At 54.9% G+C, this 26,357-nt stretch overlaps 2 protein-coding genes and 1 pseudogene across 2 annotated transcripts; 1 reads left to right on the top strand and 2 right to left on the bottom strand.

Annotated features, from left to right (window-relative positions):
* On the bottom strand, positions 1 to 8,773 carry LOC133101525 (putative keratin-87 protein). The gene is given in 8 exon segments (XM_061206408.1): positions 1 to 2,154; positions 2,392 to 2,429; positions 2,432 to 2,516; positions 2,757 to 2,921; positions 3,156 to 3,251; positions 3,630 to 3,690; positions 4,317 to 4,522; positions 8,622 to 8,773. Coding segments are annotated over 8 exon segments (1,167 nt in total). The 5' UTR covers positions 8,739 to 8,773; the 3' UTR covers positions 1 to 1,755.
* On the top strand, positions 7,094 to 14,535 carry LOC133101526 (keratin, type II microfibrillar, component 7C-like; annotated as a pseudogene).
* KRT7 (keratin 7) lies at positions 13,324 to 26,357 on the bottom strand. The gene is made up of 9 exons (XM_061206405.1): positions 25,955 to 26,357; positions 24,331 to 24,542; positions 22,175 to 22,235; positions 20,871 to 20,966; positions 19,266 to 19,430; positions 18,031 to 18,156; positions 15,548 to 15,768; positions 14,021 to 14,055; positions 13,324 to 13,650 (listed from the first exon to the last, which is right to left on the bottom strand). The coding sequence occupies exons 1-9, from the start codon at positions 26,282 to 26,284 to the stop codon at positions 13,493 to 13,495; spliced, it is 1,404 nt and encodes a 467-aa protein (XP_061062388.1). The 5' UTR covers positions 26,285 to 26,357; the 3' UTR covers positions 13,324 to 13,492.

The following is a 26,357-nucleotide window of genomic DNA, read 5'->3' on the forward strand; positions in this document are numbered from 1 at the left end:
GACTTTATTTTAAGCACAGAGAGCAAGGAGGAAAGAAGATTTGGGAAAGGAAGGGAAGAACAAGAATGCAAGGGAAAGGAAGGTGGGAGGGGGGCTAAGGGGTTGCCCTCTTCATGGGCTCAGGCAGCCCAGAATCCTCAAAGAAAATCCATCCATGGGTCACTCCTCCTTGCAGCAGCCTTCCTCAGCTGGAGGGAGGCAGCAGACAAGGAGGGGGGGATTCCCACACAACAGGAAATGAGAAGAGGATAGTAGAGAAGGTGGGTCAGGAGGAGATCGAGCAGTTGCATCCCACCCCCGGGCTGCACGTGGCAGAGTTGGGCGGATGGGCCAGCTGGGATCCTCAGAGAGGGTGAGATGGGCTGGGGTCTTGGGTGCCTCCTCAAGTCCTGCCAACTTAACACTTCTTACAGCTGCTGCCACAGGCTCCCATCCCACGGGACTTGATGCCACAGGTGTGGGCGGCTGAGAGGTCCCCACATATGACACGGCCCTGGGAACTGCTCACACCTGCACGGGGACATTAATGATAAGTCAGAACCTTCGGGGATTGGGGGGAGCTGGTCCCAAACACAACTCCCTCCGTACCAGCCAAGAGCACCCAGGAGGATGGCTCTGGCTCATCCAAATCTCCCGGGAGAAAGACAATGTGAGCTTCCATGTGGTCTGTCCTTGGGACTCCCACCCTCACTGGCAGGGAGTGATCGCAATCCCTTCTTAATCTATTCTTCTGTAGCTGATTGCACAAAGACCTCCCTGGGGACAGCCACCCTGATGAAATACCTGTTTTGATCCAGAACAAGACACCTGGAGCATGGACAAGTGTGTTTGGACAGGGAGAAAGTCAGAGCTTCCTATGATGGGAAAAATAAGACTGACACTCTAACAGGTCTGGAGGGAGGGATTATTCCACACATGACCTGTCAACCAGCTCCCTCTTTGTAACTGTGTGGCTGGAAATGAATGGCGCTCTTCTCCTTGGGTCTCTCCACCCTCAGGGTTAAAACATTCTTCCTGCTGTCTAACATCAGTGTCTCCCCTTCGGAGCCAGAATTACTCACTGCTGTTCACAGCGTTGATGCCTTCACACAGCCTGATACGGGAGAGAAAAGAGCCTTAGGACTGGGCATTAGTCCCTGACAATGATCCCAGAAGTCATGTGGTCACCAGCTCTGAACCCAGTCACCTAAGGAGCCACCCAAGTCCTTCCCAAGAAGGTCAGAGGAGAAGGTCTGGGGTCCAGCACCTCCAAAAGCTCAGCATCTCCCCAACTCTGTCCCAGAAGAACACAAGGGGCACGTTCTCCCAGATGCCTCTGGGAAGCAGGTCCTGCCAAAATGCAGCAGGACACAGAGATCTCTCCTCCCGCCCCCAGGAATCTAGCTCCAGACTGCCTCCCCCACCCCTACTGACTGGCTCTACCATTGTGAACAATCCAGTCTCCCTGGGCCACAGGTTTTTCATCTCTCTAATAGAAATATATTTTTCTCTTTGCCCTTTCAGTCTGAGGCCATTTTTATTCTGCCCCCCTATCCAGTGGTGTTCTGGCACCAGCTCCTACCAGTTCACAGAGCCGGTTTTGTACATTTCTAGCCAACTCTACATGAAGTCACAGTGGTAGCTTGGGATCAGCCATGATACAAGTATTTACACTACTGAAATCAGCAAATATTATAAATTGGAGACTTTTCTTCCTCAGAGAACCAGCAAACCATTGTCCCTAACTAAATCATGTAGGAGCCTATTGGAAATCAGTCAGTGGACCTCAACTAAGATTATTCCCCATAGTCTCTCCTCGGGGAAGGGAGGGGGCCAGAATGGGTTCCAAGATGGAAGCAGAAGGAGAAATGGGGGCTGGGGAAGTATGCAGCAAAAAAGTGGCCCAGGTCTATGCAAATGAGGCTCTGGCCCCAGCTGTGCTGGCTGCACCCCCCTCTGCTCCTCGCCCTCCAGCAGGCGCCTGTAGGTGGCGATCTCGATGTCCAGGCCCAGCTTGGCGCTCATCACCTCCTGGTACTCCTTCAGAAGGCAGGCCATGTCCTGCTTGGCCTTCTGCAGGGCCTCCTCCAGCCCGGCCAGCTGGCAGCGGGCATCATTAAGGGCTGCCTCGCCCTGCTGCTCAGCCTGGGTCACTGCGGCCTCCAGTTTGGAGTTCTAAGGGTCCAGAAGAGAACAAGGTGGGTCTCTGTGTCCAATTCCTGTATGTGTCCAGTCTCTCCACCCAGCTGGGATCACCCCAGGAACAGGTCTCTCCTCTTCATCACCTGGGTCTCCCTGAGTGGCTACAACCTGGGACTTGAGTCATGCAAATGGGCTGGAGAATGAATGGTGAGATCCAGGTGGGCACACACACTGCCTGTGGGACCCTGCGTGGGCCTCAAAGACCCCTACCTGGCACTTGGCATTCTCGACCTCAGCCATCAGCCTCGGATCATGCGGTTCAGCTCGTTGATCTCCTCCTTGGTGCGGTGCAGGGACTCCTCATGCCATATCACAGTGGCCTTGATCTCCTCACACTGGAGGGAAGCAGAGAGGCTCATGAAGCTCTGGATACCTCCGATGATAGTGCAGGTTGTCCAGTGCTCAGCCTGTGCAACCATACTTGGGAGCCCTGTCCTGCCACTATAACCTGAGAGCTGTCTGCACTTCTTTCACCACCTCTAGGGATCAGAACCCCTGGACAAAAGAAGCCTTGTTAATATATACCTCACATCCCTCCCACCATGTCAAGGAGGCAGGTGCCCTGGGACACTCACCTTGCTGTGGTCCCAGCTCTCAGCCTCAGTTCGGCTGCGGCTGGCAATGTCATCATAGTTCGCCTTGATCTCGGCCACAATGCTGTCCATGTTCAGGTCCTGGCTGTTGTCCATCTTGACAATGACCGAGGTGTCTGAAATATGGGCTTGCATGATTCTCATCTCCTGTGGAGCCAACAGCCATTCACATTACTTACACCATCCAGAGCCAAGTAAAGCAGAGTTCACATTCCCCCTTTACACACACACTCGCACACACACACACACACGCACACTCACACAAGCCCACCATTTCCAAAGCCCTCAAGCTGTAGACCCCCCTGTTTGTTTCCTCTGTACACAGACTGGCCTGGGAATCAGAGAGGAGGGCTGAGTAATGTCGTCCCTGCCGGTGCTCACCTCCTCATACAGGGTCTTCAGGAAGTCCACCTCCTCTATCAGGCTGTGGGCACTGGCTTCCAGGTCTCCCTTGCGCACGTAGGCACAGTTAACCTCCTGGAGACACAAACACACAGCAGTCCCTAGTCATTGCAGACGCTTTCCAGGGGGCTCCACCTGCCCCTATCCCATCCCCAGCCCTGCAAAGCAAATCATAGGCATAGATCCAGAAGTCAAGGGTCAGGGAGCTAAGGTCTCCCACTAACTCCAGCAAAATGTCATATGTGACTTTGGAAAGTCCTTCCATCTCTCTGGGTGGCCCTGTAAAGGAAGAGCCAGAGAATTCCTGCCCTGTTGATCTCCTGGGGTGTGAGAATGGAAATGCCCTTCCATGGGTTGGAATAAAATATGAGCTTATTAACTGAACAAGGGTGTACTGATGCCCTGAGAGCTGCCAGACTCCCAGGCTCCTGGCCCACAGGCAGACCCACTCACCTGCTTGATTCTGACAAGTTCATTCTCTGCTGTGGTCCTCAGGGCAACCTCCTCTTCATACCTCCACAAGGGAAGGGGATTTGGAACAAGGGAAATTATTCAGAGATTTGGCTAGTAATGGAAAGGAGAGCCCAACCTAATAGAAAGGAGCGTCCCACCTGATCCATCACACCCCTCCCCCAGGGTGTCTGAAACATCCCTCTCACCCACATCCCTTATCGTACATTTCTCTAACTTAAGCATGATCCGTTTTAAAGATCTTGGTTTTGTTATTACTCTAATATAATAAACGGATTGCCTGGAAAGGTGGATGGAATTAGCAACTTGAACCAGTGGTTGTGAAAGGTGGAGAAGAGGTGATGTCACTTCTTTGTACCCCTAGTACCTAGCACAATAAAGGAATAGAGTAAGTGCTCAGAACAGGCTTATGGGATGGATGGATGGATGGATGGATGAACAGGGATATGGTCCCTATCCTAAGAAGTTCATAATGCAGTGGAAAAAGGCTCTTTGCTGACATTTCAGCTTCTCTACATGTGTCTTCCTGTCACTGCCTTTAAAGCTGACAAAAGCACAAAGTGGGTTAATGAAGGAAGAAATGTCTAAGGCCAGTGTGCTCAGTGGCTCCCCAGTTGTCATATCATGTCACCCCTTCTGAGAGAAGTGGACCTCCCCCGATACACTCACTTCTTGTAGCCCTCCAGCACCTCCTGCACGCGGCTGAGCTCCGAGGCCAGCCTCCTGTTGTCGGCCTCCACACGCTCAGCCTCCCGCCTCAGCGTCTCGATGTAGCCGTTGAACAGGGGCTCCAGGTTGCTCTCGCAGCACTGGCGGTTCTGGTAGAACTGCCACTTGGTCTCCAGCAGCTTGTTCTGCTGCTCCAGGAAGCGCACCTGCCGCCCAGAGCAACGCCATCCAGACCCCTGTAATCCCAGCACCCTGCAGGATCCATCCCCCCGCCCCAGCTTCCACACCAGCCCTTTCCCCACGCCAACATACGCACGAGGACCTCTCTCTATTGTTTGAAATGGCTGCAGGTATTAGTCCAAGTATCCCATGATCGAGTGGAAAAGTCCTTTCTCATGCCTGGCTTCACCATGCCAGGGATCAGAACCCCCTCCCCAGTGACCAAGCTTTCCCCGGGAAACCTTCCCTGGCTAACCCTCCTGCTGGCCCATACCCATCTGAAGTGAACGTTACGCAGGAGGCCTCAGCTGACCCCGGCGGCATGGTGTTCCTGCATTAGAGCCAGACCCCCTGCAGCCTTGTATTAAGGTCTTCTGCGTGTGCCTGCCCTGTCTGGGTACTGCAGACTCCTTTGGGCTCTGAGCCTGGCTCCTGTTGTGTGCCTATTTGCTCCCTGCCTTGAATTAGCTCCAGGGGCCCACGGTGGGGTAAAAAAGAAACACAGCACCAAGACAGAGCATTAGCTTTTCATCAACAGACCGGGGGGTTGGAGATAAAGGGGGCAAGGGAACGATTTCTAGAAGATCTGGCTGAAAATGGAGCAGCTCTCCTCTTCCCCAGCACCTGTGACTACCACCCCTCTTTATGGGGAAGTCTGTCCTTGATTGTGTCTGAGATCTCTCATGCTTTAGCCCATTTCTCCCCACTGGGTTCCAAGAATAATAAAGGGGACACCAGGGAGCCTGTGTCCCTGAGGCTGGGTCAGGGATTAGTACTGACACTTGGGGGACCACTGTGCTCTAGCTGTCAAACCTGTCAATTTCATCCCCTTCAAGTTGTGTTCTTAGAGAGCACAACTCAGCCTGCAGCCCTCCGGTCTCTCGGGACTGTAAATACACTGTAATTATCAGTGTGAACAAAAGCTGATTATTAACTTCCTCACTGATCGTGATAGCACAGAAAGTCTGCTCCATCCACCCACCAAAATCCAGAAAGAGGTCCAAGCAAGCCTCATGAAAGTGCTCCTATAAGTCTAATTTAAATCTTTAATTAAATTAAGGAAATTAAATGCTTTGGGGTAAGTCCACTTCCTCTTGTGAGAGAGATACCAAGGGAAGACGTCTCCAATACTACTATTCCCTGAAGAAAATTGGAGTAGAAATTCATAATCCTGAAGCCATTAATCACACGGCTGGTGACCCCAGTTGGAGCTGGAAGTGGAAGCACAGACGACTGTGGAGTTGCACTCCATATTCCACAGAGGATGGCACTAAGGTTGCACTGAAACCCCTGCAAAATCAAAGCTGGACCAAAGGGATTCAGGCCCAGAAGAGTGTTGGGAAAGACAGCAAGGGGGGTGCAGTGGGGCATTCCCTAGAAATGGGATGCCAGGCAGCCAAAGCCTAGCAGTCTGGGCTCCTGACTCCAGGAGGAACTTAACCCTCACTCAGTCCCAAAGACTCAGACCCTGAGAGGGGCCAGCTTGGGGAAGGGCTGGGAGCCTCCTTTCAGATTCTGATTCTGCCCCTCTATGGAGCCTTCTGTGCTTGACCTTAAACAAGTCCTTGGACCACTCTGATCTCCCCTTCCTAATCAGGTAAACGGGCACAATAATTCTGACCTGAGAAGAATGCCCTGGGGGTGAGATAATGCATTATAAAGTCCTCACACATTGTAAGTACTCCGTAAATGCAAATTCCCCTCCCCTCCCCCAGGCAGAGTGGAGAGGGGGATAGGGGATGGGGGTGGGGGAGTCAACCTTACTAGGAGAGGGGCTATGAGCTGAGTTCTGAGAAACAGAAGAGAACGTTTTTGCCCCAAGGGAGACAGGATGAATGGCAAATTATTAATAATAGAATGAATAGAACAAACAAACATTTCTGGAGCTCTTATTAAGTGCTAGGTACGGCCCTAAACGCTTTCCAGTCCGTTGTGCCATTAGTTTCTCTCAACAACTCTCCCATGGGTACTATTAGGATCCCTATTTTGCACATGAGGAAACTGAGGCTCGGAAAGGTTATTGACCTGTCCCAGCTCATAACGAGAATCTCCAGGACTGACCTCTAAGACGCCTCCCCTTCAACACTTACACACACACTCCCCCTCCTACCCCTACACACGCACCCACCATGCAGAGATGCACAGGTAACTAAGACCAAAGCTACCCAGCCTGCAGGGGGATGGCGCCGGCTGGGATAGACGTGGAGGCCGGGTGTGCCCAGCTGCCCAGTTTGGGACTAGAGCCAATGACCCGTGCTACCCAGCCGAGTCCCTGCAGAGGGGTGCAGGCGGCCCACCCGGGGCCGGCAGCGCACGGCCGACGGAGCTGAGCAGGCGCTTCCCGGCCCCATAAAGCGCGGGCGGGAGGCGAACGCCATTTTATAGAGGCGGACGGGCGGCCCAGGTCCCTTTGATTCCCGGCTCGCAGAGGCGCCAGGCCCGACCTCCAAGCATGTAAACGCGTTGGCCGCGCGCTCGCTCCTCCGGCCCACGGGCCGCGTTATAAGGCGCAGCGCGGGCTTCGAGGCCCAGCCGCCCGCTGCCACCGCCGCCGCACCATGTCCTGCTTCTCCTCGCGCCTCGGCGCCCCCTGCGGGGTCCACGCCTTCAGCTGCGTCTCAGCCTGCGGGCCCCGGCCTGGCCACTGCGGCATCTCCTGCTACCGCGGCCTCACTGGGGGCTTCCGCGCCGGCTCCTGCGGCCGCAGCTTCGGGTACCGCTCTGGCGGCGTGTGCGGCCCCAGCCCGCCCTGCATCACCACCGTGTCGGTCAACGAGAGCCTCCTCGCGCCCCTCAACCTGGAGATCGACCCCAACGCGCAGCGTGTGAAGCACGAGGAGAAGGAGCAGATCAAGAGCCTCAACAGCAGGTTCGCTGCCTTCATCGACAAGGTGGGTGTCCTTGATCACACCCTTCCTGAACCTTCCCTTCCTGGGTAGGCACTGGGGTAGTCGGGGGGCAGGAGAGATGTGGCCCAGGTGAGCCCCGAGTCTGATGGAGGAAGTGGACACACATTCAGGGCACAGACAGACACAGAGAGATGAGTGTAGAGAAGGGGCTCCTGATTAGAGCACTGTTATTATATACAACCTCTGTCCAGACGGGCAGAATCCCCACAGACAAGATGAGTGTCCTTGATCCCACCCTTCCTGAGCCTGGAATTCCTGGGAGGACCTGAGAATTTCCAGGCCAGTCTCTCCTAGAAATGGGAATGGGGACTGCTGATATTTTGTGTGATATTTTTAGGTGGTCTATTAAAGCGTTAAATAACATTGAAACACCTGATGAGAAAACTCATCTCTTCAGTTTGTTTCACTCCTTAAGATCAAATGGAGAGGGCTTCCCTGGTGGCGCAGTGGTTAAGAATCCGCCTGCCAACGTAGGGGACACGGGTTCGAGCCCTGGTCCGGGAAGATCCCACATGCCGCAGAGCAGTTAAGCCCGTGCGCCACAACTACTGAGCCTGTGCTCGAGAGCCCGCGAGCCACAACTACTGAAGCCCGCCTGCCTAGAGCCCGTGCTCCGCAACAAGAGAAGCCACCGCAGTGAGAAGCCCGTGCACCCACTCGCTGCAACTAGAGAAAGCCCACGTGCAGCAACAAAGACCCAACGCAGCCAAAAATAAATAAAAATAAAATAAATTTATATTTAAAAAAAGATCAAATGGAGAAAATCTCCTTGGGTACTAATATGTCTTTAATATCCCTCTAATACTTGCTACTCTCACGCTTTTAATAAAGGAGAGCAAGCCTCAGCTTCAAAGATGTCTGGGGCAACAGTTTCAGCTAGAATTTCATGCTTTCCGATTTCCTCTTATGTATGACTAGTGATACTGGTTTTACAATTATGGTGGTAATATAAAGTTACCCCTTTAGCCCCATTTAAGTGTGAATGTTAATCAAATCCATTTATAGGTAAATCATGAGTAAAATAGAGGCTTTCCTCCTATTCTCTCCCTCCCAACCCTGCTCTACATTCCTTTCCTCCAGGAAGCCTTCCCTGATTGTCACTACCCTCTACCCCTACCTGTCCCCACCCCCCAGCCCAACCCAGCACAGCCCAAATGCCCCTCAGTTTCTCACTCACCCCATCCAGGCCCACCTGGACAGACCCTGACTCAGGTCTGAATAAGCAGTCATGAAACAAGGATTCTCCAGCTGCCTCCTCAGGCCCGGAGAGCCCAGCAGGGGCCATGCCCTCCATCCACCCTTTGCCTCTGCACACCTCGCTGCTAGTTCCTTCTTATTCTGCCTGCTCTGTCCGGAAGGCTGGGGATATTGGCTCCTCCCACCGAGTTTCTCCCACCTCCACACCAGATGCACTTCCTGGAGCAGAACAAGCTGCTGGAGACCAAGCGGCAGTTCTAGAAGAACCGCCAGTGCTGCGAGAGCAACCTGGAGCCCCTGTTCAACGGCTACATCCAGACGCTGAGGCGGGAGGCTGAGCGTGTGGAGGCCGACAGCGGGAGGCTGGCCTCGGAGCTCAGCCACGTGCAGGAGGTGCTGGAGGGCTACAAGAAGAAGTATGGGGAGGAAGGTGTGGAGAAAGGAAATGGGGTTAAGTCAAAGCAAGATAGATTTCAGTTAGACCACAAGAAGAACTTTCCACTAGGAAGAAGAGAGTGACAGGAAACCTGCAGGGGAAATTTTTCTTTTCTGGGATGGGAGTTGAAACACTGGAGAGAGTCTGAGCTGCTCCAGCTACCTCATCATTAGGTGTTTATTTTATTTTAATTTATCAAACATTTATTGAGCATCTATTCTATGTTCCAGGTGCTGTGTTGGGCCCTGAAGTAGGGTAGGGATAAGGAAGTAAGGAGGACAGGAAAAGGGGCCACCAGAACTAGGTCAGGGTGCCCACCACCACCACCAGGGAATTACCTTTAAGAAGCAGAGAGGAGCCCTACAAAAATGTGCGAGGCACCAACCCTGGCCCTGAAACAGGAAGAGCAGTGGGTGACATGGTTGGTTTGAGTACCCAGAGGAAAGGAATGGACACTTTTTGATTCTATGACCACCTCCAAAAAAATCCAGTTCCTGGAATGTGTTTGTCTGGGCCTTCATTCTCTTTCTTTCTCTTCAAATCCCAGCCTATTGAAATTCTAGCCACTGAAACTTGTGCCCTTTTTGTCCCCAGGTATGAAGAGGAAGTGGCACTAAGGGCCACCGCTGAGAATGAATTTGTGGCCCCGAAGAAGGTGAGTGACCCCAGAATACATGTCCCACAACTCAGAACCAAGGACAGAGGCAGAGGGAGCTCTCTGTGATTCAGAAAAGCTGAGCAACTTCCCCAGAATCACACAGCCCAACCTTTCCCCTATTTCTTTCCCCAAATGCCCCAATGCTCCCTGGGTGGCCCTGGACATCAGAGTACACTGCCTGCTTCAAGCAGGGTAATCATTCACCATCCAAGGTTACTCCCATCTGGCCAATGGCTTCCCTCCTCCTTCTGCCCTGTGCCTGGTGGAAAATAGGCACTGCATAAATTTTTGTGAACGGAAGAGTACATGAATGCTTGGGGATGGCTCCATCCTCAGGCCAGCAACAGCTGGGAGATGCTGGCATGAACAGTGCCGTTGTTCCTCACCTCTTAGACTTGACTCAGCATAACTGCCATCAGTGTACTGATCAGTGAGGCTGAGTCCTGGTACCGCAGCAAGGTGAGTGGTCCAGCGCCCCCTTCCCAGAACAGGGATGCTAAAGGCTGAAAGTATTAGCAGGAGGGATGCTAAAAGGGCTTTGGCCTTTGTCTAGGTGGGATGGGTAAGGGAAGGGCAGGCAGCTCTCAGGATGGGGTGGCCGATGTGCAAACTGTGGGGCTCAATGGGATGGCATATCCTGTGTCCCATGAGCATCTGTGCTTCCCCCCAATGCGAGGAGATCAAGGCCACGGTGATCCGGCATGGGGAGACCCTGCACCGCACCAAGGAGGAGATCAACGAGCTGAACCGCATGATCCAGAGGCTGACGGCTGAGGTTGAGAATGCCAAGTGCCAGGTACAGAAGCGTGGCCCACCCCTCAGCGTAGAAAGAGAACAGGGTTGGCCTGCAGCAGGGGGATTTAAGTCAGACACCTTGCCAAAGTGTGGGAAAAGGAGCAACATCAAACTTTAGGCAAGTCTTCTCCATGGAGAATGCTCTCCGTTCCCACTGAATGTGGGGTGCAGGGGGAGGGCTGTGGAGGGGAACGGAATGACCAGGGCTTTCATGGTCCCAGGGGCAGAATGGGGCAGAGGAAATATCACCAGTCTGAGAGGCAGGAAACCTGGGGTCTCAAACCAGCCCTGCCACTAGCTCACCATGTGATCTGGGGGAAGCCATTTCACCTCTCTGGCCCACTGTTCTAGATCACTGACCACACACTTTGATGTCCCCAGAGGTTAGTAAGTGAGTGAAGCAGGCTGGACTGAAGGCACTAGGGTGTGGTAAACTGGAAAACAAAACAAACGGGCAGAGCTGATCAGATCCAACTGAGGCAGGCCCTACAGAAATGCAGGTCCAGTGTGGCCGGATCCTCTGGTTTTGCAAGAGAAGCCAGGAATTTGGATTTTTACATTAAATTTCAAAAATTAAGGACACTGTGCCAACATTCCCCAAGAGCACTAATTTGCAACCCCTAACCTAACAAACGAATAAGGCCCCTTCTTCCTCTGATAGTCAATGGTCAGTGGATACCTAGTCTCTGACCCTAAATCCAGAAGAAGGAGCCTTAATAACCCTCCCCTGTCCCCCAGAACTCCAAGCTGGAGGCCGCCGTGGCCGAGGCAGAGCAGCAGGGCGAGGCAGCCCTTAATGATGCCCGCTGCAAGCTGGCCGGGCTGGAGGAGGCTCTGCAGAAGGCCAAGCAGGACATGGCCTGCCTGCTCAAGGAGTACCGGGAGGTGATGAACTCCAAGCTGGGCCTGGACATCAAGATTGCCATCTTGCCAGCGCCTGCTGGAGGGCGAGGAGCAGAGGTGAGGACCACATCTGTGGGGATGATGTCTCTTCATCCTCCAAGCTGTGCTTAGAGCTAGGAGCCTGTTTGCATATTATTTGCATCTAATTTGCATCATGATTACTTGGAGGAGGGAATTTGCAAGTTCTGCTCCCCCCAACTAATTTTTGACTCTTTCCTCTCCCCACAAGGTTGTTTAAGGGCATTGGTGCTGTAAATGTCTGTAAGTTATCTATACTGTGGGTTCTGAAATAAGAGCTTGGGGCTCCTGGTGGTCGGTCTTTTTCTTAAAGGGCCAAATAGTAAATATTTTAGGCTTGCGGGTCACGCAGTCTCTGCTCAACTGCTTAGCTTGTTGTAATGTGAAAGCAGCCACAGCCATACCAATACTTCAGGAATAGGTGTGGCTGGGTTCCAATAAAATTTTATTTACAAAAACAGGAGGCGGTGCGGGGGTGGGGGGGACGGGGGGCACAGTTTAAGACCCTGAAAGGAAGGAGGGGGATGTGGCAGTGAATGATTATGATAACTTAAATAGCTATTTCAGCCTATAGGGAGGGCCTGGGCTAACAGTTTATCAAGGATGCTTGAGGTTAGACTACTGGAAGTAGTGCCCAGGTGTGAGGCTGTTTGAGGGGGAAGGGGGAATAGAAATAGAGGGAAGGAGCTCTGAGCAAGAGAAGAGGGGGTGGGGGGACTCTGGCCCGCAGGCAGGAGCCGCTGGTGACGACCTTGCGAGGCGACTCAGTCCTGTTCTCTCCCCTCCCCCGCCCCCCGCAGGTGTCAGCAGCTCCCGGGGCGGGGTCGTCTGCGGGGACCTCTGCGTGTCGGGCTCCCGGCCGGTGACGGGCAGCGTCTGCAGCGCCCGCTGCAGCGGGAACCTGGGGGTGAGCACCGGCGTGTGCGCCCCCTGCGGCCAAAGCAGTGGCGGCAGCCACCTGGTGCAGTTTGCTTGGCGCCTCCTGCTTCGTAAATACACCGCTCCGCTAGCCAACCGTCCCTGCCTCCGGCGGCGGGTCCCAGAGCTCAGAAAACCCCTGGGCTTGCGGCGGAAGGGCTTCAGGAACCAGCCGGCCTGACCTGCCCCAGTTGCTGCCTTCTCCTCCTGCATCTCTCTCCCCGCTTGTCTCTTCACTTCCTCCAGGGAGGGCGGGCTCCTCGCCCGCAGCTCTGGCAGCTCCCCTCCATCCCCAAGAGTCTAAATGACTGGTTTCCCCCAGCCCTGGGCAAAGAGCCAACCCTGACTCCGGCTGCTCTGGAGGCTTGGACGCCTGTGGCTTCTAATGGACAGATTGGTCCCAGGGCCCCTCCAGTGTGGACCTACTGCTGCTTCCCCTGCCTCCTAAACCCTCCCACGGTGACTGAGGTTGCGTCTCCCAGGGGACAACTTTATGCCCCGCCTGGCTCCCTCTCTCTCCCAGGAAGGGCTGATTTGCCAGTTGGCTGGTCCACCCCAAACCCAGGCCTAGGGCAGCTAAATGTGTGGTCTTCTCACCACACACTTCTCACCTCTCACTTCTCACTATGTTCTCTGACAGCACAGGGCATTGGCTGGGGGAGCGGGTGGGTGCAAACAGCTCTCCCACCCCCTCAGCAGGAGAGGACTCCAGTGCCCACTTCCTGGCAGAGCCAGAACTTCCAGGGGCTTCTGGGCTTCTTCAGGAGAGGAGCTGGAATCAGGCCCAGCCCTGGGAGGGGTCAAGGCCTCACTCTGGATAAGAGTCAAGTTCCATAGAGCAGCACCCCCATGCCACCAATGTGCTGTCCCAGTTATCAGGGCAGACCCTGTGCTCTCAAGCCCTCCCCTCCCCACCGCCTTCCCCGCCCAGCCTAATGAAGCCAGGATACCAGGTGGTAGGCATGGACTCACCCAAGCCTCAGAAAGCAGCTGCTTTATTGGAAGCTATTCTGACATCATTTTTCAGACTGCCTTGCAGTCTTGGGACCAGGGATGGGACCAGGGATGGAGGTCCTCTTGTGACGATGGGAGGGGAGGGTATGTGTCTCCCCACTCCAGGGGCTTAGTTGCGGGTGCTCCTGCCGGGGGCGGATGTGGTCCTAATGGAATAGGCCTTGGGGGCCCCAGGCCCTCCACCACTAGAGAATCTCAGGGCATTGCTGCCCATGGTTCCCCCGAAGGTCAGCCGGCTGCCAGCACCGCCCGTGGAACTGACCACAGCTGAGAGAGAAGGGAGGAGGTCTCCATCGGCATGAGGCCCACTACCCGAGGCCCCCACCCTCCTGCCATAGCTGCCCGTCTCCCTCCTCCCACCCACCTCCCTTCCCACCAACAGCCAGGGGCCAACCCAGAAGGAGCCTCAGACAGAGGTGAGGGCTGCTCCACACTGCCCCCACCCACCCTGTCCTGTGCATGGCTTTCCTGGGCTGTTGAGCCTCTCTGGATGGGAGCTGCAGGCCCCTGCTGAAAGCTATTGAAGGGAAGGAGGCTCCCAGCCTCCAGAAGGCCAGGCCTTCAGGCCGATGTGCCATCCAATAGACCCAGCCTAGTCTGGACAGCATAGGTGATGGGCCCGCAGCCAAGGACTTACAGATGTTCACGGCTCCCACTCCAGCTCCGGTCATCCTGGGGCAGAGGAGATACCTGTGAGGGCTGCTCTCTCCTCAGCACTGGAGGAAGCACTCCCGCACCCCTCCGTCCAGGCCCCGAGCAGAACTGAGGTTCCTTCCTCTGTCCCCACACGTTCAGCCTTCCTTCAGCCTTTTTACTTTGGCCCTCCTGCCTACTGGCTACATGACCTTGGGAATGTCTCAGAGTCTCCACTTCCTCACCTATAATGGGGCCTAACTCAGTACCAACCTCACAGTGTTGTTTGTGAGGGCTAAATAACATAAGTTACCTAAAGCCCTGGGCACACAGGATTCTGTAAATGGTAGCTGTTCTCGTTGTTTATGTAGATGGCTGCCTCTCTTAACCAGATCATAAAATCCTCAAAGAAGGCTGGAGCTTATTGATTCCTGCATCTCCAGTCCTTAGCATGAGGTCTGGCACACGGTAATTACTTAATATGTGTTGAAATAATTAGTGAATCGTTGACTGAGTGAATTCAGCTCCAGCCGGGACTGAGGGGGGAGGGAGGAGAGGGGGTGGTTATAAGCAGGCTGTGGGGCTGAAACAGGTCTTGCCCTGGAAATTAAAAAATCTATCCGAGACAGCTGGGTGTTTGTTTTGTGACTCACAGTCCCATTGTCACCAAGCCCTTGGCCTTGGGGATGAGTTTACTCTGCAGGGAGGAGGAGAGGCCTCAATTTAGTGGAGGGAGTGAGGGAAGCCCAGCTGCAGCCCCAAATCCTGGAAGGGGGCAGGGTGAAGGTCAAGGGCAAGAGATGGGGACACTAGGAAGCTTCCAGGCCACTTGTCTGTTGACTGAATGAGTCAATCAAGCCCTCAAGGTACTAATGAAGACCCAACTTCATGGACATAGATGTGGAGTTTTTTGTGAAGAATTCCCTGTAAGACTAACCCAACCCAGCTTCATCTCAGGCTGCAGGTGAGTATGCAAATATGTCTGGAGACAGGGGAAATTTACCTCCTCACCACGCTCAGTCAATACCACGTGACTTAGCCCTCAGTTATGTAGTGAGAAGCAGCCTGTCGCCATGGAAGATGCCCGGACCAGGAATCAGCAGAGCTTGACTGCACACTGGCCCTGTCCCCTCAATTAATGAAACTAACCACAATTTCCCCTCTGTACACTAGGGAGTCAATAATACCTGTCTTGCTTACCTGATGTGTTCTGAGGATCAAATAAGATAACCTTGCTAATAGCCACACACACACACACACACACACACACACACACACACACACACACACACGAAAGCGCTGTTATTACTTCAACTTTCCCACTGAGCTTACACCATATGGTCTTTCCCTCTCGAAAGTCATCTCATCAAGGGCAAAGAAGCAAGCATCATCTGTACCCTCCCTGCACTTCCCACACGCAGTGCCCTGCAGAAGAGGGTACACAGGAAATGCTTGCAAATGGATGAATGTCGTGGATGCAAGGCCTCACTGAGCCCCAGAAGGATCCCCTTTCCAGATTCTTTGTCTTCACCTGCACTCCTCGCCCTCCAGCAGCTTCCTGTAGGTGGCGATCTCGATGTCCAGGGCCAGCTTGGTGCTCATGAGCTCCTGGTAGTCCCGGAGCTGCCGGGCCATGTCCTGCTTGGCTCGCTGCAGGGCAGCCTCCAGCTCCTCCTGCTTGGCACGTGCATCCTTGACGGCCAGCTCCCCACGCTCCTCGGCCTCGGCGATGGCAGCCTCCAACTTGGCACGCTGTGGGGAGTAGTGGGGCTTTGAGCTGGGGGGGCAGGCCTCACCAGCCACTGCCCTCCTGCTTCCCCATACTGCAGTGAGCATCTGGGCACCCCAGGGAACCCCAAGGGTTTCAAACATGGGTTTTGATACCCAATGTGTAGCTTCCACTTCTGGCTCTGCCACTTACAAGCCATGTGATCTTGGATGAATCAACGCTTCTAAGCCAAAAGTCTCCTCTTTTCTAAAATAGCAGTCATCACAGTATGTATAGAGAGATATTGCAAGTAATGAAATGAAATAATACAAAAGTCTTTGGCACAGTGTCTGGTAGACAGTAAGCATTTAATAAATGCTATTATGATCACTATTATGAGTAAATGCTATTATGATTTACAAATGCCCGCACACCTGACCCCTAGCTAGAGGAGTTCCAAGGCTATGGGATTCTAGTTTAGTCCTCAAATTTCAGGCAGCTGACCAGAACCAAAAACACCTTCAAAATAGAAACCAGTTTGGAACAGGCCCAGAACAGGGAGACCTGGAGTAAAGAGACGCTGCTTGGAACCCCTAGACTCCGAGTCAACAGGCCCCAGGTTTGGGCAGGGGTGGCGTGATTCACGACGGACGTGAGCAGCAGCTGCCGCTTCCTGCCTGGCCTTAGTGTTCCCTCTCTCGTGGCCCATCCCTCACTAGAGGAGCCTATTTAGTCCTGAGCCGCTTCTTGTTCAGCCCCGGGAGCCACCATCCCCATCCCCTAGTGCAGTGCTCCTCCTTCCCTCTCACAACCGTGCTCTGCCCTCAGACCCTCTCCCCTCAGAGCACGCACTCCTCTTCTCTGCCCAACACCCCCAGTCCTGCCCAGGAGGCTGGCTGATGCCCTCTGCCCCCATCCACTGGTCAGTGCCCTTTCCTGTCACACTGGCGCCCCCTTAGCAAGGCCATGCCACTGCCTCTGAGCCCCCCGACGGTGATAGACACCCCAGCTCTGGGGTCTGGCTCTGCCCTGTTGGGTAAGAGGAGAACCGGATGCGGCAGAAGCTGCGGCCTTTGGGAAACCGCCATTCATTATTCTGTGCCTCCCCTCCAGGGCTGGATGCTGGCTTGCTGCACCGGTGACTCACAGCCCTGAATTTGTGCCAGGAGGCAGATTCCACCCTCGCCCTCATGTAAAAAGGCCTGCAGGGCTCCAAGGGGAGGACATTTCTGGGTAGATCACCCGCACATCCCGTCCCCCGGCTCATCTGGAAAGTAGCCACCACCCATCAGCTTCCCTCCCTCCCCACTGCAGACACCTGCCCAGGCTTAGCTGCCCCGACCACCCCCATGCCTTGGTCAGGGCTTGGGGGACCCTTCCTCATCAATACCCCCCACCCCAGCTTCACAGCACCTCCTCGCATCAGTCTGTCGTCTGAGACCTGTGCCCTGACTATGTGTCCGGTGCTGGGAAGGGAGGAGCAATGAACCAGACGGGGGCCCCTGCTCTTAAGGCATTTGTAATATCCCAGTGGAGGTAGGGGACAATACTTATTTATACTTAATTAATAAGTCTTACCTAATAAGTCAATACTAAATTAATAAGACAGAAAATTTCAGAGAGTGATAGGTGTTTCAGGAAGCTCACACAGACTGCTGAGAGAGTGGCTGGGTGGCCGAGGAAGCCATCTCTGAGAAGAGGTCTTTTGTCCTAAACCCCAGAGGTGAGAAAGGGGCAGCCATGTGCAGAGCTGGGAGAACCACATTCCAGGTACAGGGAACACCAAGTGCAAGGGCCCTGAAGCATAAAGATGCTTGGCAAATGTAGGCTACAGGAAGCAGCAAGAGCACAGCCAGAGAGGGAGTGGTGAGGAGTGAGGTCAGCAGGTGGGGCGGGGCCTTGGGAGCCATAGTGAGGGACTCTGCTGGCCTCCAGCCCGCCACCCCCCACCCCCCTGCTCCCAGGTACACATCGCACCCAGAGCTAGGTGCAAGGAGAGGGCTCAGTACCAATGTGGTAACGAATGGTGGTTCTAGTCTAGCCAGCCAGCCTGAGGCTCCTTCCACAAGCTCTATGCCCAGCTAGGACTCCTGTTCTCCCTTCGGTCAAGCAGGACCTGGCCAAGAACATTTCGTCCTAGAGAGCTCACAGGTGGGCCCGAGAGACTTGAGCTGCACCAGCCTCGTCCCCAGAGCAGCAGGGGCAGGGTTGACACCCTCGCCCCCAGCCTCCTGCTCCTCATCCTGAGCGTGGTCCCAGCCGGCTGCCCTTCACATGCCCCCCCAAGGAGAAGGGCTGGTGCCCACCTGCTTCTTGATGCTGTCGATCTCAGCCTGCAGCCTCTGGACGGCCCGGTTCAGCTCCGCAATCTCATTCCGGGTATTCCAGAGGTCGTCCCCGTGCTTCCCAGCCTGGGCCTGGAGGGTCTCAAACTGGAGGGACCACACAGAAGAGTATGGCAAGGGGTGGGCCGTGATTACAGGTGACTTGTCTTCTCCCGACCCAAGGAAGGCCCCAGGTTCTGAGTGACAAGCTCTCCCAGCTTATCTTCCCAGGGAGGGACAGTCTGACTCCCAGCAAGCTTTGCCCGATGCCAGGAGGCCAGACTCCCGGACAGTGGGGTGGGGGAGGGGTTCAGTTTCCCGCCAGCCAGGACGGGGAGGACAAGGATGGCTCACCGGGCCCATTCCCACTGATCCCGGGGCTCTTCCCATTCCCATTATGTCCTAATGCTGGAGAATCACTGGAAGTCTGAGATCCTCACCTATTAACCCCTTCGTCAGCACCACCCATTTTACAGATGAGGAGAATGAGTCCCAGAGAATAGAAGGGACTGGCCTAGTGTCACACAGTAAGTCCTTATTGGCATGCATGTGTCCTCCCACGCACCATGGATGACTCCCTATCTCTGCAGAGACATTGCCCTATGCTGCTTTTAAACCCTCAGGCTCCCTCCCCCAGATCACTGGTTTGCCCCAGCACACCCCCTCCCCGCCCATTCCCTCAGCACCTGTACTGTCAGCTGCCCTGCCCACACCCAGTGCATATAACGATTAAACCTGCTCTGGAGCCCTTGGACCCAGGATCTGGTCCCTGCTCTTCCATCTGCTAGCTATGCAGAGCTAGACAAATCACTTAACCTCTCCATGCCTCAGTTTCTTCATCTGTAAAAGGGGGATAATAATAGTGCCTACCTAACAGGGCTGTTCTGTGGGTTATATGAGTCAATACAGGTAAAACATTTGAAACTTTGCCTAGCATTGTGCTTACTTGCCAGATTTTAGCTATAATAATTATTAATCCATGTCCATTTCCTCTGCCATCTCCCCCCACATTAGGCTGGAATCTTGCCCTGGGCAGGGACCTGGCCTTCTCCTCCTCTTATTCCCAGGACACTGGAGACCACCACAGATTTAATCCCTGGTGCCTGTCAGCACAGTGGGACCCAGGCCCCAAAGGCTTGAGACAGGGTGAGGAGTAAGGGAAGCCGCCACCGAGAACTCTGCCAGGAAAAGAAAATATGCCTCCAGCGGCCACCCACCTTGGTCTGGTACCAGGCCTCGGCCTCGGCCCGGCTGCGGTTGGCGATCTCCTCGTACTGGGCCTTGACCTCGGCGATGATGCTGTCCAGGTCCAGGGAGCGGCTGTTGTCCATGGACAGGACCACAGACGTGTCTGAGACCTCTGACTGCAGCTCTTTCAACTCCTGTAGGGACCAGACAGAACATCCAGACTTGGGGCATGACCCATCCCTGTCCCCATGCCCATCCTGGGATTCCCCGCACACTAGGGAAAGAAACAGGGAGAAGAGGCCAGAGTGGGAGTGAATCACCAGGTAGCCAGGGGGCACAGACCCAGCACCTACTAAATAGCTCCACCAGCCCTGGCTCCCAGAAAAGCCCATTAGCACCTTCTGAAATGAAAGAGTCTGGCAGGATCACAGCGGACAAGCAAGTGACAGAGTGTGGTGAACTGCAGTGGCTCCTGGCTGCGAGGTGCTACTGGAGTTGAGCTCTGTTGTGAAGGGGATCACTAGGGGGTGGGTAAAATAAGTCACGTTCCACCCTATTATGCACACTCCGCAGCCTTTAACACCGATGATACAGCCGTATTTACGGACAGGGAACTACATCTGTGGTATACTGTCACATGAAAAAAGGTATGATTCTATTTTATTAAATATATGTATTTCTATATCTCTATGTGTATATATGCACAGAAGAAGTCTGAAAAGGTAGGTATCAAGATGATAAGAGTAGGTATAGGAAACTTGTTTTCAATTTTATGCTTTACTTAATTTTCTAGATTTTCTGCAATGAGTATGTATTTCATAATGAGAGGAAAATAATTATATATACATGTATATACATACACACACACATATATATAACATGTGATAGACATATGAAGGCCCACACTGAGACCAGAAGTACCCAAAGTCAGCCTCAAGGATCCAGCCCCTGAAATTAACACACGTGGAAATTCTCTCGGAGTTGCTAATGAAGGCTGGATGTGCAGGTAAAGACCAGACTGAAGAGACATGAGAACTGGTCTGTAATTTGCCTCACGTTTTCTTATGTCCCAGACCAGCCAGATGATCGGCCACCCTATCTTCTGCCTAAGGCCAGAGACTCACACTGACGGGATGAAGAGGTTTTTAAATCCCCTTGAGGGAAAGGAACTGGAAGCCCAGGGCAGGGCAAGCGTGAGCAGGAGGGGAGGTGGGAGGGGCAGGCAGAGAGGGTGGCTGAGTGGTGGGTGTAAACCCTCAGGCACTCCAGTCTCTCCTGACTCAGGCTCCCCTGCAAGCCCACCCAGCCCACCTGTGAACCCTGTCACAGACGGGATCCCTCAACATCCTCCTGGTTTCTTCCAGCCCCTCCCAATCCCCCTTCCTGACAAATGATCATCCCACATCTCTGGAAGGCCAGTTTTGACGGACCCCACCCTGGTGTGCTGCCCCAGCTCCTACTGAACTCCTCGCCCACCATGGATTCCTGAATCCAGAAAGAATAAAGAGCAGGGTCAACTCCCCTACACGCACCCAACACACACCCCGGCTGACCCAGAGGCAGGGGGTGGACCAGATAGCCCCCTGGCTAGGACATGCAGGTTGTGGCCTACCTCCCACCCCTGAGGTCCTCACCTCCTCATAGAGGGTCCTGAGGAAGCTGATCTCATCATTCAGGGCGTCCACCTTGGCCTCCAACTCCACCTTGCTCATGTAGGCAACATCCACATCCTGGGAGGGGTGGTGGTGAGAAGGGGGAGAGGGACACCATGTCCTCAGTTCGCGAAACACTTAGCAGGCGTGGGAGCAAGCCAGTACTGTCCAACCCCCAGGACCAATCACCGCTGCCCTACCAAGAAACATACAGCTCCTCCAGGCTGCCTGACACGCCCACAGTGGGAAGTTCCCTCCACTGGACCCGCCCAGGCTCGAGAGGAACATCATCTCCCCGCAGCCCCAGGACAGAGGTGCCTACTCAGCGCTGATAGCCCAGAGCAGCCTGAAGCCCCAAACCTAGCGCTTTACCAGTTCCTAAAGGCTTTAGTGGTTTAGACACACCCCCAGCTCTGCCACCTACTAGCTATGTGACCTTGAACAGATCACCTCAACTTTGTCAGCCTCAGCTTCTCATCAGTCAAATGGCAGAGCATGAAATCATTCAGACTCCAGGACACTGCTCCCAGAGATGGCAAATCTCTAGCCTAAATATGTAGCTTGCAGCATGGATGATATAAGGCAGGTGGGCAACAGATAACACTGCAAGTCTGGGCCCCTGAGAGCCATCCTTTGCTGTGGTTAAGCTCCTGTGGAAAGGGCTCACTTCCACTCATCCCTGAATCTCCAAGGGCCCAGCACTCCGGGGCAGGTTACATTTCTGTGGATGGGCCTGGAACACTGAGTGAGTGTGTTTTGAATCAGAATCTTAAGTCAATCCCCTCTAGGATATTCCTAAGGCCTTCTGACCTCACTTGCACACCTCCAGGGACAGGGAGCTCACTTTGCCTCAAGGCACCCCATCCCATTCATTCAGCAAATATTTCAGGCATGCCACGTGCTACCCTCATCTGTAATTAAATGTTCTGACTGATAGAGCACTTCCTTATTTGGGGTTGAAATCGTCCCTTCTAACCTCCATCCTGTAGTCATAATTCTAATCCCTCCAAAAGCCCAGAAACAAGTCTAGTGACTCGCCAGACACACCTACACACAAATACACACACACAGACATGCAGACACATATGTTCACATACGTACACGAAGCAGGCTTATAAATGGCTGGCTTCCAGATCTCTCCTTCTCCAAGCCCATCGCTCCCTTCTTATAGACCCAGCCAGACCCTGACCACAGGTCCCTACTGGCTGCTCAGGTGAGAGGCATGTGGTCCCCTGTCCCCTGTGCTTCCTACAATGCCACCCACCCTACCTGTCTGACCCCCTCACCTTCTTCAGCACTACAAACTCATTCTCAGCAGCCGTGCGACGGTTAATTTCGTCTTCGTACCTGCAGTAAAGGAGGGGAGCATGGTGTTGGTGCAGCTCTGCCTCCATCCCCCCATATCCAGGTGTGAAAGTCTGCCGTGCATCACCTTTACCCCCTCCTTAATGACACACCTGAAAAAACAGGTGTCAGCTATGAAACAAAATGTCCTTGACTTTTCCATATGGCTGTTCCTAGGGCTTTGAGTCTTGGCAGGCATGGGGGTGAGGGAGCTGGGAACATACGTGAATCAAAGGACAAAGGCTGCATATACTGGGAGGGCGAAGACAAATAACAGCCAAGCTTATGGACCACTCTGTAAGGGGCCTGCCCTGTTATATGCTTCCCATGCATTCTCTCAGTTAATCCCTACAACAATCCTATAACAATGGTGCTATGATTCGCAGGGAAAGGAACAGAGGCACAGAGAGGCTGAGTACTCTGTCCAGTCACCAAGCTGCTAAGTGGCAAAGCCCGGACCTGAAGCCTGGCCATCTGACGCCTGAGCTCACACCTTAACCTGCTTAATCCCACCCGCTGAGGGTGAAGAAGAGGCCTGAAGAGGAGGAACCTTGTGGACTCAGGAAGGAGGAAGAACCAACCCCCAACTGGTGACAAGCCCCCATCGCTACTCCCAGAGCCCCCCCCTCCATCCCTCTTTCTCCCAAGGAGCCAGCCCCCTGCCCATAGGAGGACGCCGGCAAAGCAGGGCACAGAGCAAGAGGGCAGGTGGACCTGACCCAGTATTTACTTGAGGATTCAAAATAGGTGTCAGAAACAGAAAGTCAGCAGTGTCCACGAGCTTCTGTAGAACAGCAGGAGCAACGTGGGGCAACTTTAGTGGGAAGCAGGATGCTCAGGCAGGCAGAGGCCCTCCAGGAGCCCAGACCCCCAAAGTCCCACTCCCCCAGGGCCTCTAGAATAGTTAGGAAAATATCTGCGAGGCCGTCTGTCCACCCCTGCTGTGCCACTGGGCCCAGAGGATGTGCAGATAGGAGCTCCCTGGGCAGCTGCACTCAGGACCCCTTCCAGTTCCTCCTTCAGCCCCGGCCTGGAGCTCAGCCTGGCTCCCCAGGAAAGTGCTCTGTGGGTTCTGGGTTGGGGGAGTATGTGTGCACACATGCACACCTGACAGCAGGGGCTCACGGGTTGTCCCAGGCCTTCCCTGTCCTGCACCGGTCTGCTTCCACCTGCCGTGGGATTAATCCTGTTGACTGTTGCCCTGGGGAAGTCGGGGGTGGGGATGGGGGGTGGTTGGGAATGGAGAGACACTCCCTGCAGAGGCCTTTGTTTGTTCTACCTCCAGTCAAAGCCAATGTCCCTGCTCCGGCTTAGTCATACATCTCCCCAGGCAGAGCACAGAACTCACTCATTACCCCGAGTGCCCACTGGGCAGGGATGCCCGGCCCAGCCTCTGGCTTTGGTTTCTATTCAATGTGAACAGCAGGCACCTCAAAGGCCTGTCCTCGAGACCCAGCCTTCCCGGCCTCCAGCCTCCCACTCCCTGCCCCTCCTCACAGCCTCCTTTCTGGTTCCTGCCCTGGCCGCACCCACCCCCAGCCCCCACAACCCCTCCCATCGCTCACAATGATCATGCTCTCTGCTTCTTTCCTTCCCAAGTTGGTTCCAGGTCTCCTCCTGGGAGTCAGGGGCCCAAAAACAAGCCCCAGCTCTGCCAGTGACCTACTATGCGATCTCGATCAAGCCCCTGAAACTTTCTGGACTCTAATTCCTCACGGGAACAAAACAAAGTTGTTCTAGAATAATCTGAGGGTCATGCAAGTTCTGACGCACATCATCTCTTGCCCTGCCCTTTCCTGGGCCTTGGTCAGGCTTCTGAAGGGAGCAGTGCAGATCAGGGCTGGGCTGAGATATTTCACTGGGAGTAAGTCAGAAGAAAGGACCAGAGCGACTTGGAAACGGCCCCCAGAGACAAAGAGGAGAGAGGAGAAGCAGGGAACGTGTTAATCAAGACCTTCCCTTCTGGGAGTTGTTGTACTGAGCAGCTGTACCCCCTGACCCCTGACCCCTGACCCCAAGAGGATTTGCAGAGGGTGAGCTGAGAGGGGCACATGGGCCCAGGGCATGGATCCCGGCAGGTCGTACTGCGGGGCAGTACTTGTTCTTGAAGTCTTCCACGACGTCCTGCGTGTTCCGAAGCTCCACCTCCAGGCGGCCCCCGTCCAGCTGCAGGGCCTCGAGCTGCTTCCGCAGGCCAGCAATCTGGGCCTCAAAGATGCCCAGGAGGCAGCTGCTCCGGGTCGACTTCCGCTCCTGCAGCAGCGCCCACTTGGTCTCCAGCAGTTTGTTCTGCTGCTCCAGAAACCGCACCTAGAAGGGGCGGGAGGAGGAAACTCATGAGAGGCAGACCGTGCCACCCACAGTGCGGTTGGGAGGGTCTCCAGCCATCCAGCAGAATCCACGCTCCCACTGGCTCTTCCCCCAACCTGGGCCCCTAGCCCTTGGCTCTCTCCTCCAGGAGACTCTCTGTCTCAACTGTCTCAGAGTGTGTCCAGGGCTCAGGTCACTGACATGTGCCAGTGCTTGTGCTTTAGGGTCTCCTCCCTCCTCTGCTTCCCATCGCATCACAGGCAATGGCCTCTACCTCCCTCTCTGAACAGCTGCCCCCTTCCTGTCTGTGTCCTGAGCCTGTCTTGGGCCCCCTCCCTTTAGGCTGAGACCTCATCTCTTCTTCTCTCAGTATCCTCTCTCCCCTTCCCTCTTTCTCCCTCATCCTCAGGACAGGATGCTACAATCAAGCCAATGTAAAATAAGTCCCTAAGGAGCACCAAAATGACTGGTGGTGGGAAGCGAGCCTCCTCAAAACCAGCAACTCAGGCAGCAGGATCTGGGGGCTGCAGCCGAGCAGCAGCGGGGGGAACCTGGGCCTGGGGCTTCCTGCGGAGGCTGCCCCAGAACTTGAAAGATGTGTACAGTCTGAAGGGTGAAGGAGAGGAGGACATGGGGGACCAGGGAAGCAGAGAGGTACACAAAGGCAGGAAAGGGAAAGCCTGCTCTACGCCCAGGGGGGAGGCCCTGGCCAGAGGGGCCCAGGGGGCTAGCCCTTAGTTCTTGGGTCCAGCCCCACAAGTGCGCTCCCCCCCCATCTCTATGCCCCACCCCTTTGGGACATAAGAGGAAAAACACCTCTTAAATGGCCCTTCCCCGGGACCCTCAGTGCCCCCAGATGGGCTCTCTCCAAGGGCAAGTATAACCTCACCTCCTACCACCAAAAGGAGGATGGAGGACCAGGTAGGTGGGGCCGATGGGGCCAGGATCCTGCCTCCCTCCAGCCCTTTATTTCCAGCATCTGCTAGATAATAAGTGGGGGGGAGGGGAGAATCTCACCCTGCCCCATCTCTGACTCCGCACAGCCCCCTCTCAGAGAAGGGGGCCCAGAGAAAGAAGTCCTGGCCTTGGCATCTGGAGTTCCCAACCTGACTCGGATGACAAAAGCTGCCCAAGAACCCCAGCCGACTCACAGACACAGCCCACCAGGGCAACCGGACAGACCCACGCACACATTCCCGGAGGAAAAAGCAGGGAGATTTGGGTAGCTTACTGGAAGAGAGGGCTTGGAGGCCGAGGGGGACAAAAATAGCTACAGGGTTCATGGAGAGGGTACAGTCCCAGATATCGGCGGAAAGAGAGCAGGCACCAGCCCTCCCAGCCCCTGGCCCACGTGCGCTGCGGGGCGGCTGCTGGGGCCTGGATCCTGGCTTGGGGCAGCGCGGGCCGCTCACCTTGTCGATGAAGGAGGCGAACTTGTTGTTCAGAGTTTTGATCTGCTCGCGCTCCTCCTGGCGCACCTGCTGGATGGAGGGGTCGATGTTCACCTGCAGCGGGGTCAGCAGGCTCTGGTTGATGGTGACCTCGCGGATGCCGGCGCCCGCTGGGCCCCCGTAGGATGAGCGCGCTGCCACGCGTGGCCGCGAGGCGCCAAGGCCATAGAGGCTACTGCTGCTGCCGCGGAAGCCGCCGGGGCGCACCGAGTTCAGGCGCATCTGGGTGCCTCGCCCCGGGAAGGCGGAGGAGCGCGAGCTGAAGACCTGGGAGCTGAAGTGGATGGACATGCTGCCTGGGCCGGCCTGGACCGAGCGGCGGGCGACAGGGGGCCGAATTCGCTGACCTCCGGGCGACTTGGCC

The sequence above is a fragment of the Eubalaena glacialis genome, chromosome 11 (assembly GCF_028564815.1).
Source record: "Eubalaena glacialis isolate mEubGla1 chromosome 11, mEubGla1.1.hap2.+ XY, whole genome shotgun sequence".
Classification (NCBI taxonomy): domain Eukaryota; kingdom Metazoa; phylum Chordata; class Mammalia; order Artiodactyla; family Balaenidae; genus Eubalaena; species Eubalaena glacialis.